The sequence below is a fragment of the Lycium barbarum genome, chromosome 4, assembly GCF_019175385.1.
Source record: "Lycium barbarum isolate Lr01 chromosome 4, ASM1917538v2, whole genome shotgun sequence".
NCBI classification, from domain to species: domain Eukaryota; kingdom Viridiplantae; phylum Streptophyta; class Magnoliopsida; order Solanales; family Solanaceae; genus Lycium; species Lycium barbarum.
The window spans coordinates 132847160-132860098 of NC_083340.1; the positions used below are offsets into that span (position 1 = coordinate 132847160).

A 12939-nucleotide genomic window follows, 5' to 3' on the forward strand; every position below is an offset into this window, starting at 1 on the left:
AAAAAAAAAAAAAATCAGAAAAAAATAAACAACTCTGCCAAACGAGTCCTTAGTACATGAGAAGTATGAATAACCGTAGCTGCATCGATTTTGACTCTACTCCATGTGTTTTTCTCTTCTTTTAACCATGGGAACTCACAAAACACTTGTCAAAAGTAAGGAGTGCCCTCACACAACTTGCTTCACTCAAAATATTTTTTTCTTTAGGACATTGAACTTTGTTTTCCCTTTTCGAAAGAGACGGTCCTAGAAAGATGTGGGATTTTTTTTTTTTTGTTTTTCAATTCAGTGTCCAATATTCGTATTGAAATCTGATTAAATTCAGATTCACGCTGCTTAGGATTCATTCGGCGAAACGCTTCTTGGCAAAACACTTTTTACGAAGGATTTTTTCATACTCAAAATTCAAACCCAAAACCTCTGATTAAAGGACTAATAACCTCCCGTACAAGCATAGCCGTAGATGTGGGACAATTTTTATAATGCAATATAGCCTCACCAACCTATGACTCATCATATTTTATTTATATTTTATATTCATCCATCACACCCAGTTTATTTTCAACTGTGTGTTCATATCTTGGTTGCATTTTCATCTTATCATCAGTATTTTCCTTTCAATAACTCATATCCATATCCAATTACAAAGTTTTAAGCAAAATGACTAGTGAAGTTGTTCTTTTGGGTGCCTATGTGAGTGGGTTTGGGATGAGGCCAAGAATTGCACTGGCTGAAAAGGGGATTCAATATGAATCAAAGGAAGAAGATTTGGGTAATAAAAGTTCAATTCTCCTACAAATGAACCCAATTCACAAGACAATTCCAGTGTTGATCCATAATGGAAAACCAATTTGTGAGTCCCTCATAATTGTTGAGTATATAGATGAGGTTTGGAAGGACAAATCTCCTTTGATGCCATCTGATCCTTACAAAAGAGCTCAAGCTAGGTTCTGGGCTGATTTCATTGACAAAAAGGTATGCTTATGTACATACATACATAGCCAACCTCTTATACAAATATTTCATTTAGACATCCAAACTAAATTTTATTTCAGTTGAACACCTTTAACTCCTAATAAAAATATTCCAATAGACACTTTTAGTTCAAAATTAATTTTTTTTTGTTCGTATTTTTATCTGTGTATTAGCTAGTTAAGTTACTTCATGAAATAGTCATCTCCTTTTTTAAAAAACTAAGCTAAATATGTCAACTCCTTTTTAAAAAAACTAAGCTAGGTCACGTCATCTCCATAGGGAGAGAAACCAGTGCGAATTTTCTATCAAAAGAATGTCATAGACCTAAAGAAATTTTGATTATGAAAAATGCTCTCAAGAAGACGAAATTTCTTCTCCTGTCAGACTAGAGCAGTGTAGATTATGAATACTTTTAAGCAGTTCATCTAGCTTTTTTAAAGAATTGGAGGTTAAAAAAAAAAAAGACTTAAAGGAGTATTATTTTTTCAAACCCAAGACGTTAAACGATAAAGTGGGATTTACTCTTAAAATAGGAGGTTAAGCGGAATTTACTTTACTAATTTTGTGAATTCAAAAAGAACACGGTACGTTTTAGGATAGTGATGATACATTGAAACTTTTTTCCTTTTACAAAAGATAAAGGTCCCAGAAAGACGTGGGACATTCTTGATAATGCAATAAAGCCTCATCAACCTACGACTCATCATATTCTATATATAGGCATTCATCACCTTGTTTATTTTCAACTTAAGTATTCATATTTTGGTTGCACTTTCTAGTACATTTCTACAAAAAATTTCATCAATATGGCTAGCGAAGTTGTTCTTTTGGATTGATATGTGAGCTTGTTTGGGATGAGGGTGAGAATTGCACTTGCTGAAAAAGGGATTCAGTATAATTAGATAGTGGGTTAAATATTTCTGTTTTACCTTTTCTATAAAAAAAAATTAAGTAGGCGTTTAGCCATAAAATCAAATGTTTTTTACTTTATTTGAAATTTATTTGAAAATTATGAAGTTGAAGTTGAAAATGGAGTTGCGTTTTGATTATAAATTTTACAAAGAATATTTCATTGTTTGAATGTACCGAAAATTAAAAAAAAATAAAAGCTGAGTTTTAGGTATTTTTAAAATCTAAATACAACTTCAAATTATATTTGATATTCTCATGGCCAAAGGATAATGTTCAAATAAAGTAAAAAAAAAAAGGGAAAAAAGTAAACAACTCTGCCAAACGAGTCCTTAGTACATGAGAAGTCTGAATAACCGTAGCTGCATCGATTTAGACGCTACTCCATGTGCTTTTGTCTTCTTCAAACCATGAGAACTCACAAAACACTTGTCAAAAGTAAGGAGTGGCCTCACACAACTTGCTTCACTCAAAATAATTTTTTTCTTTAGGACATTAAACTTTGTTTTCCCTTTTCAAAAGAGAAGGTCCTAGAAAGATGTGTTTTTTTTTTCTAATTCAATATCTGATATTCGTATTGAAATTCGATTAAATTTAAATTCGCGCTGCTTAGAGTTCATTCGGCGAAACTCTTCCTGGCAAAACACTTTTTACAAAGTATTTTTACTCAAACTCAAGACCTCTAATTAAACGAGAAACAATCTCATTTGCTCTATGTGGGACAATTTTTATTATGCAATACAGCCTCACCAACCTATGAATCATCATATTTTATTTATATTATATTCATCCATCACACCTAGTTTATTTTCAACTGTGTTCATATCTTGGTTGCATTTTCATCTTATCATCGGTATTTTCCTTTCAATAACTCATATCCATATCCAATTACAAAGTTTTAAGCAAAATGGCTAGTGAAGTTGTTCTTTTGGATGCCTATGTGAGTGGGTTTGGGATGAGGCCAAGAATTGCACTGGCTGAAAAGGGGATTCAATATGAATCAAAGGAAGAAGATTTGGGTAATAAAAGTTCAATTCTCCTACAAATGAACCCAATTCACAAGACAATTCCAGTGTTGATCCATAATGGAAAACCAATTTGTGAGTCCCTCGTAATTGTTGAGTATATAGACATGTAATCGTGGAGGCTTTGGGCCTTGTCCTCCTCCCCCCCTCTTGTCGATATGAAGGAATATACAAGGTAGGGGTCATGCCAAACCCCCCAACATCCTATGATCTTTGATTAGAGGATGATTGGCTTAAAAAAAAAAAGGTTTGGAAGGACAAATCTCCTTTGATGCCATCTGATCCTTACAAAAGAGCTCAAGCTAGGTTCTGGGCTGATTTCATTGACAAAAAGGTATGCTTATGTACATACATACATAGCCAACCTCTTATACTTGCGGATATTTCACTTAGGGCTTAATGCATATGCGGCTCCCTAAACTTGTCCCTTTTTTTCATTTTAGCATCTCAACTAAGTGTTGTTTCCATTGAATTCCTGAACTCATCCTTAAGTGTGTCTATTAAACACAATCCAACTTTACATAGTATTTCATTTTTAATGTAGCAACATTTTAATATATATTCTAATTTAATTATGCCATCTTTTACCTAAGATTAGTAGCAATTGAGAGGGAAAAAAAGTAGCTTTTAATTAAGCAACAGCGGAAGAGCAGAAATCGACACATCTATGAGACCATGACCTAAAGAATAACTTACCACATGTTTAAAATATTACTCCACCTTCATTTTCTCAATTTAGTTTCTGCTTCTAATAAAAATCAGATTTGGGGGTTTGATAGACACACTTGAGGACGAGTTCAGGGTTCAATAGGAACAACACTTAATTGAGATGCCAAAATGGAAAAAGGGAATAAGTTTAAGAGGCCGCATACGCATTAAGCCTTCATCTAGACACTCGAACTAAGTCCTATTTCAATTGAACACCTTAACTCCTAATAAAATATTCCAATAGACACTTTTAGTTCAAATTTTTTTTTTTTTTGTGTGTATTTTTATTTATCTATTAGCTAATTAAGTTACTACATGAAATAGTCATCTCCTTTTTTTAAAAAACTAACCCGGGCCACGTCATCTGCTCTAATTATATGCATTAACCTCAAGTAAAAAATGTTTCGGGTTTTATGACTTATTGAGGCGAATGCATATAATTAAATGTGATGACATAGTTTAGGGAAAAGGGTCAAAAGTGCCCCTCTATTTTGGGAAAATGGCTAAAAATATCCTTCATTACAAAATTAGGTCAAAAATACCCCTCCTGTCATTAAGGTTTTCAAATATACTCCTGTCTTAACGAAAATCTCCAATATAATCTGATTTCATTTTTATATCCGCTTCATTTAAATCCGACCCAACTACATAAAAAACTCATATGCGGCCAACTTGTTCTTGAGTCCTACATCTGGAGCCACTAGGCACAGGAGTGGGTAACTCATATGCGTTTTTTATTTAGTTGGGTCGGGTTTAAATGAAGCGAATATAAAAATGAAATCAGATTATGTTGGAGATTTCCGTTAAGACAAGGGTATATTTGAAAACCTTAATGACAGGAGGGGTATTTTTGATTGAAATTTATAATGAAGGATATTTTTAGCCGTTTTCCAAAGTAGAGGGGCATTTTTGACACTTTTCCCCATAGTTTAGGTGTTTAACTTAACTACTTAGTAGATAAATGAAAACACGTGAAAAAAAAAAGTTTGGACCAGATATGTCTAATTGAAATACTTTATTAAGAGTTGGGGTGTTTAATTAGAACCAGACTTAATTTGAGTGTCAAAATGGAATATTCTGAAAAATTTAAGGGCTACCTATGCTTCAAGCCTATATATATCACATTGTCTTCGGGTGCTTTTAACTTATATAAATAGTTTGTGCGTAGATTCTATTATCTTACTTTAATAACAGGTTAGTAGTCAATGGTGGAGTCAGTAATTTTTACAAAATAGTTAAAATATTGTGAAAATATCACATGTAATGTTTTTTGAACACTTTTGTTTCTACACTAAATTTTATTTTATTCAATGGGATTCACAAAGTTACACGCACATATATAAAAGAAATATTTAAAATATTCTCTGGTGTCATTGACTCATTTCCAGATGAAAAGTATTCAATTGAATTCCCTTCCTCACATGTGACTCCTCAAGTTATTCATGGTAATAATGTATAGTTGATTTTTTGGACGATCTTATGTGTAAACAAGAAGTGCATAGACATTTGATTTTGGGACCATTATATAAGCCACAGTACATGAAAATTTGTAAGTTTATCCATGTCGGGATTACTTCAGATATGTGATATCCGAAATTTTATATGGCTGAAGTTTAGGCACATATTGCTGAAATTTAGTCATTTCCGCCAGAAGTTTAGGGGGGGTGTATATATATGTGTGTGTTTGTGGGTGTGTGTGGTAGAAGTTGAGTCATTTTTGCCTCAAGTTCAAGCAAAAATGACTGAAGATCCATCAAGTAGGGCTAAAGTTCAACCATTTTTATTGAACTTCAGTCATATGTCACTGAATTCAGTCATTTTTGCCTGAAGTTCATGCACACACATATATATATGGTTGAAGTTCAGCTATTTTGCTTGAACATCCTGCAAAAATGGCTTAACTTCAGCCATATGAAACTTCAAACATATGTTTATACCTAACTTTAGACACCACATATTGAAATTATTCTAAAATGAATAGATGTGCTAAATTTTTTTAAAATGGGTACAAGTAAATAGAGGCGGAGATATGCAGTAAAATATTTTACAATGTCAATATTTCAATTTCATATAATTCAAACTGAAAAATGAAAAATTTCTTAATATAGAGTAACTTTTTCGTCTTCAGGTCTATGGTAGTGGAAGGAGAATATGGGTTACAAAAGGGGAAGAACAAGAAGCAGCCAAGAAAGAATTCATAGACTGCCTAAAGTTGTTGGAAGGAGAGTTAGGAGATAACCCATATTTCAATGGGGAAAATTTTGGATTTGTGGATGTGGCCTTTATTCCTTTCTATAGTTGGTTTCCTACTTTTGAGAAATGTAGAAATTTCAGCATAGAGGCAGAATGTCCAAAGCTGATGGCATGGGCCAAAAGATGTATGCAAAAAGATAGTGTAGCTAAATCTCTCGCCGAGCCTGACAAAGTTTACGACTATTTGTTGAAACTAAAACAGCGGCTCGGCATTGCATAGAGATATATGAAGAAGCTCTGAAAAGATTATGTGTCTTTACTTTCTACTAATACATGCTTGACGGAGTTGAGTTGGTGAGAATATTTAGGTGTGTTTTAGTTGTTTTACTATTCTCTCTATCTCAATTTATGTGATACATTTTCCTTTTTAGTCTGTCCCATAAAGAATGATACATTTATATATTTAGAAATAATTTAATTAAAAACTTCCCCTTTTATAATTTTCAGCCACACAAATATGAATGACTTGTTTTAGACCATAAGTTTTAAAAGTTTTCTTTTCTTTCTTAAATTCCATGCCTAGTCAAATTATATCACATAAATTGGGATGGAGGGAGTATTATTTTATAGCGCAAGGGTGACTCAGTTGGTTGAGCATGAGACTTCCATAATGGAGGTTTCATGTTCGAAACCCCCTGCCTACGACAGCAGGGGATTTGCCTTCTGGGTCGAGCTCGTCGCACGGGGCTTGCGTTCGAAACCCCCTGCCTACGACAGTAGGGGATTTGCCTTCTGGATCGAGCTCGTCACATGGGGCTTGCCTAGTGCGGGGTATCTCTCCTGTGTGGTTTGCAAGGCTATTACACAGGAGCGGGATTTACCCTGTCCACCCTAAGAATAGCGAGTGCGGGTTCTCTTGTCTTAAAAAAAAAAAACTAGACGTAGAACGTTTGCTGCTTAGGTTCTATTTGTAGAATAGTAACTGTTTTACTACTTATAAGTGGATGTCCAGGAATTGAAGTGTTCTTGTAACAAAACTACTTTTGGTAGGAAACTGTAATAGGGACTGAAGAATGAGATGTTGTGTTGTTAACTCTACTGTCTACTGACATTTTACAATGGGGAAAAGGGTCAAAAATACCCCTGTGTTTTTATTTATTGGTCAGGTTTATCATCCGTTACAAGTTGGAGCTATTTTTGTCCCTGCAGTTACTAAAGTTATCAAAAATACCCTTTATTTGACGGAAACCCCAAATCCACCCAAATAACCTGATTTCTATTAAAATTACCCGTCCCCACTCTTTAACCTGACTTGCGATCCATTAAAATAAACCAAATTTCAATTAAAAGTTTGACAAAAATAACCCAGCTTGTAACGGAGGATAAAATTGACAAAGCGGAGGGGTATTTTTGATCATTTTCCCTTTATAATATTTACTCTTACCTTTATTTTTAATATGTACTCTTACCTTTGTTTTGCTCCAACGAATTCAACGCCCAATAGTTAGAAGTGTATATTATTACAACTCAATCCTTTAGTGTGAGTATTACTCTTAATGTATGTTGTGAGAATTTTATAATGTTTTTATTAATTAGTATTTGGAATTTGATAGGATAGTTTGGATTGAGTTTCAAGAGGCAGGGATGAGATTCAGACTACTTGGAGCAGAGATGCAAATTGCAGTTTTTTACTAGTGTCCAGTGCACAGCAATCACAGTCATCAAATATTAACAGTCTAAAAATTAACATTGCCCAGAATTTTAACCATGACGGCATAACGTTCCTCATCCCTTTTATTTCAGGAAAAAAATTACAAGAGGTCAACTAAACAGTCTTTTGATATTACTTGAGATATATTATGTAAGTTCATTATTTTTATGTATTAATGATGAATAATATTCTAAACTTTAGTATTATATACACTAATTATGATGAATTGGATCTCAAATGTATATAAATTTAACTAGTGAATTCACCCGCGCTTCGCGCGGATTAAAGTTTTAAATATTAAATTTGAACATATACTAATGTTGAATTTTTATAAAAGAAACAATATTAGTAATCAAACATCTTTCATTATTCTACCATTTTTTTTAATTCATAATTCTTTAGATAATTTATACAGAATCTTTTGACTGAAAGAATATATGGGACATCAAAATCCTTCTTGCTAGCATGCAAAAATAAATAAATAAACGGTGATGAAATAAATAATTGGCTAATTTTTTGAGAATTCTTTTTCAATATTTCCGGTTTATTTTGTAGATTTCATCTTATATATTATTACTAATAACCATACAAATTAAAACACTCAATTTAATTTTTAGTTGTATATTGAGAAATAGAATTTAAGTTTTGAAATAATATGTTAAACTAAACTAAACCAAACCTTCTAGCTGGCATGCAAAAAGACGGCGATGAAATAAATAATTAGCTAATTGTTTGAGACAATTCTTTTTCAATGTTCCCGGTCTTTGACAGTTTATTACATCTCTAATAATCTCCTACTAAAATAATGGAAAATAAATATAGAAAAAGAATTAGTTACCTAACTAAAGCAATTTTAACAAAGAGGAGATCAAGCCAAGAAAAAGTAGAAAAAGCAAATAATTAAATAATTAGTATAAATTAAATTAGGCCGTCTAAAATATCTCAATTATAAGAAAATTAGATACTTACATTGGGTGAAAGAGATATTATCAAATGATTTTTTTTTGAAGTCAAATTTAAAGAATACTAATTTTAAACTATTTAGAGAAAGCAAATGGAAAAGCATAACCGAAAAAGACATTCATGTCAAGTAGTTAATGCCTCTGTCCTTCTCCTGAAATCTCCTCATAGTCATCTTTTAGTCTTATTTTCATCAATCCATTGTTTGGTGTTCTCCTTATCCTGCAAGAAATAATGCATCGCAAAAAATGATGCACTACCAATGAAAATTGTCAAAAAACAAATTAAAAACATAAATGTTATGTTCTTGTTTTAGGAGTTAGGATCAATATTATAGGATACAAAAAAAACTAATTTACTGGATGAAAATCTTAGAAAGTAAAATCATACACGATATATTTGTCAGTAAATACTATTTAGTGCACAATAAAAAATACATGAAGGCACAATACATGAAGAATAGCATACCCAATTAAAAGGAAAAAAGATATATAGGGCCAACAATAGAGTATCAATAAGCATATGAATGAACTTGCCTCTGTAATTTTCGATGATAAGTATGCATGGAGGAAAAACGGATTTACAAATTTATAATACTATTACCAAGAAAACAAAAATCAAACAATAAGGTAGAAAATTGAGGAAGATAAAGAATTTAAGATCAAGGGAATAAAATATGCCAAGAAGAAAATATAAAAAGAAAAGTTGAAATTGAGAAAGCCAAAAAGATAAATGGGTAAATGATTATGGCATAAATAGAAAATGCAAAAATTATGTCTGAATATATCCTCAGCCTCTATTTATAGTATATGGTGTTTGAAATATGTACATATTACATAGAAAATGGGAAATAAACCACTTATTTACTCATTATTTAAAGCACTAATAGCTAATGTACATACGTGCATAGTGGAGGGGAAATAAAGACCCCATTTACAGGTTATTTAAGGATCCATTTACAAGTTATTAAGAGTGCCTTTAAAATCTAATTTCAAAGTAACGTTTTAGTATAAGAGAAGTATACAAAACTACCATTGGCATGCAACAATTAAGAAATGAGAATTAGGATTTACTGCATGTATATTGCAGAAATAAATAAAGAGATTGGACCGATTTTTTTTTTCTGTGCTTCTTCATATTTACACTGCAGCTATTATAACATTGTAAGGGAATCTTGCTGTGTATATTTACACTGCAACTATTGTTCAAGTCATGTGCCCATCACTATTCTACTGGTACTAAAATAAAATATTCTACTGGTACTAAAATAAAATATTTACATCATCCCATAATACCACTTTGTGCAAGTCATGTGCTTTTATGCTTTTACTTTCCACGTGTTCCATCAGCCCATAATACCAGATTTTGTGTGCTCCTTGTTTTCTGTAATTCCAACACCCCCCCCCCCCCTCAAATTGGAGGGGGAGGAACGAACACCCAATTTGCTTAACAAGAAACGATGAGAAGAAGCGGGTAAAGGCTTCGTAAAGAGATCAGCGGGTTGAGACGAAGATGGAAGTAAAGAGAGTGAGATCAAACCATTGAGATACTGTTGACGGATGAAGTGGCAATCAAGATCGACGTGCTTCGTCCGTTCATGAAAGACGGGATTTTTAGCGATATGTATCGCCGCCTGGCTATCGGAAAACAGAGGAATTGGAAGGGAAATGGGTAGATCTAGGTCGGAGAAGAGACGAACAAGCCATGTGAGTTCTGCTATTACTCGTCGCATGGATCGGTACTCCGCTTCGGCAGAGGAAAGGGAAAGGGAGGTTTGTTTTTTAGATTTCCAAGAAATGGGAGATCCACCGAGCGTGACATAAAAGCCACTGATAGATCTGCGTGAGTCCGGGCAAGTAGCCCAGTCAGAATCGCAAAAGGCGAGTAAAGAGAGAGAAGGTGAAGAATTTAAGAAAATGCCTAGACTTGGGTCGTTGAGAAGGTACCGGAGAACATGGTGAGCAGCGTTAAGACGAGCTTTGTGAGGGTTTTGCATATACTGACTAAGGTGTTGAACGAAGAATGAGATGTCGGGACGGGTATGAGTAAGAAAATTGAGTTGTCCTATTAACCTCTGGTAAGCAGTAACATTGGAAAGAGGTTCACCCATGTCTGCTTGTAACTTGTGGTAAGGGTCCAAAGGGGATGAAACTGGTTTCAAACCGAGACAGTTGTATTCGGAGAAGAGTTCAAGTAAAAATTTGCGTTGATTGAGGATTAGTCCCTGTGGCTCGCAGATGATCTCAATTCCCAAGAAGAAATGTAAGTCACCCAAGTCTTTGATTCTAAATTCTGAGTCTAAGAATGATTTTAATTCATCGAGTTCTGCTTTGTTGTTTATTGTAACTAGTATATCGTCCACATAAACTGCTAAAATTGAAATAGAAGAATTGTACACTTTGTAGAACAGTGAATAATCATTCAATGAATGTGTAAAACCTTTGAACTTCAAAGCTGCAGTTAAACGTGAATACCATTGTCGTGACGCCTGTTTTAAGCCGTATAACGATTTCTTAAGACGACAAACTTGAGTAGGATCAACAACTTTCAAATCAGCTGGAAATTGCATATACACTTTTTCGTCTAATTCCCCATGTAAGAACGCATTATTTACGTCCAAATGGAAAAGGCCCCAACCTTTCTTAACTGCCAATGCTAGAACACATCTGATAGTTGTTATCTTAACAACTGGACTGAAAGTTTCAGTGAAATCTATGCCTTCCTTTTGTATATCACCTCTGACAACTAACAGAGCCTTGAGTTTTTCCACAGTACCATTGGAGTTCAATTTCACTTTGTAAACCCATTTTGTAGGCAAAGCCTTTTTCCCGGGTGGTAAAGAGACAACTTCCCAAGTGTCATTAGTGATCAAGGCTTCTAGTTCCTTAGTCATAGCATCCTGCCAACCTGGTTATAAAACAGCTTGGGAAAAAGTGGTAGGTTCTTGAATATGTGACAAAGAATTAATGTAGGATTTGTTTGAGGTAGACAAAGTAGATAAAACAATAGGAGACACTTCTTGAGAGGAGGTGAAACAAGATTCTGAGATATTAGAAGGGTGAATACTGTCACACACATAATCTTTCAAGTAAGCTGGTGTTTTGACTGACCTGGTTGACCTTCTAAGAGTAGTAGGATTCAGAATAGGTGTAGATGGTGTAGAAGGAACCATAGGACCATGAGAATCAGTGTTTGCCGGACTAGTAGAATGTGTGGGACTAGGAGGAGAGGGAGGTTGATCAGTTGCAGCAGGTGGAGATGGATTAGGATCATCTTCAGTAGTGAAAGAAGGTACAGAAGTATCAGGCTGATCATGAGCTAAATGTTCATTAAGGTCATCTAAAGGAAAAGTAGGCACTGTGATGGGGTTAGAAGAAAATGGAAAAATTGATTCATAGAAAATCACATTCCTGGAGATAATGAACTTTTTGGTTTTGAGGCTAAACATCTTGTATCCTTTCTTCCTAAAAGGATACCCAAGGAAAATGCATGGTTCTGCCCTAGGAGCCAATTTATTTCTGTCTTTTGAAAGAGTGGAGGTAAAGGCAAAACACCCAAAACATTTCAAATGAGAGTAAGTGGGGCAGACACCAAAAAGTTTTTCATAAGGTGTTTTAAAAGACAATACTTTAGTAGGACATCTGTTAATAATGTAAGTTGCAGTCATGAGTGCATCCCCCCAAAACTTATGAGGCAAATTTGATTGGAAAAGTAAGGCTCTACAAACTTCTAGGAGATGCTTGTGTTTCCTCTCCACAACACCATTTTGTTGTGGAGTGGCTACACATGAGGTTTGATGTAAAATTCCTTGAGAGGAAAGAAAACTAGAGCTTTCAAAACTGGATCCTAGCTCCCATGCATTATCAGATCTAATGATCTTGACCCTTTTATTGAACTGTCTTTCTGTCATTACCAAAAAACTCTTAAGAATGGGAAAAACATTGCTTTTAATGGATAATAAGAAGGTCCAAGTTCCTCTTGTAAAGTCATCTACTATGGTAAGGAAGTATTTATATCCATCATAGGTAGGGGTTTTATAGGGTCCCCAAGTATTAATATTAATTAAATCAAAAGGTTGTTTAGTAGAAATATGACTGTTAGGAAAAGGAAGTTTGTGTTGTCTGGCCAAAGGACAAACAGAACAAGGCACAGAAAATTGTGAACACAAATTTAAGGGGATTCCATTGATATTTCTCATATTTGAAAGAGGCATATGGCCCAACCTTGCATGCCATAACTGGCTTTGTGCATTACAAGCAGAATAACGAGAAACAGTGGATGAAGTATCATTCATTGAATGAAAACTAGAACTAGGAATACTACAAACTTTAGATGAAACATCCTTTTTGGAATGAAAACTAGTACTAGAAGTCAGGCTGGCATAGGCAGAAGCTGTTGGAATTCTATCTTTGAGAATATAAAGTCCATTTTGACTCTCACCAAGCAGAATTGGGCTCT

General features: G+C 34.0%; 1 protein-coding gene across 1 annotated transcript; it reads left to right on the plus strand.

Moving 5' to 3' along the window:
- Positions 1-245: 245 nt before the first annotated feature.
- LOC132636537 (probable glutathione S-transferase parC) lies at positions 246-6140 on the plus strand. Its single transcript, XM_060353453.1, has 2 exons — positions 246-975; positions 5746-6140. The coding sequence occupies exons 1-2, from the start codon at positions 661-663 to the stop codon at positions 6088-6090; spliced, it is 660 nt and encodes a 219-aa protein (XP_060209436.1). The 5' UTR covers positions 246-660; the 3' UTR covers positions 6091-6140.
- The last annotated feature ends 6799 nt before the right edge of the window (positions 6141-12939 follow it).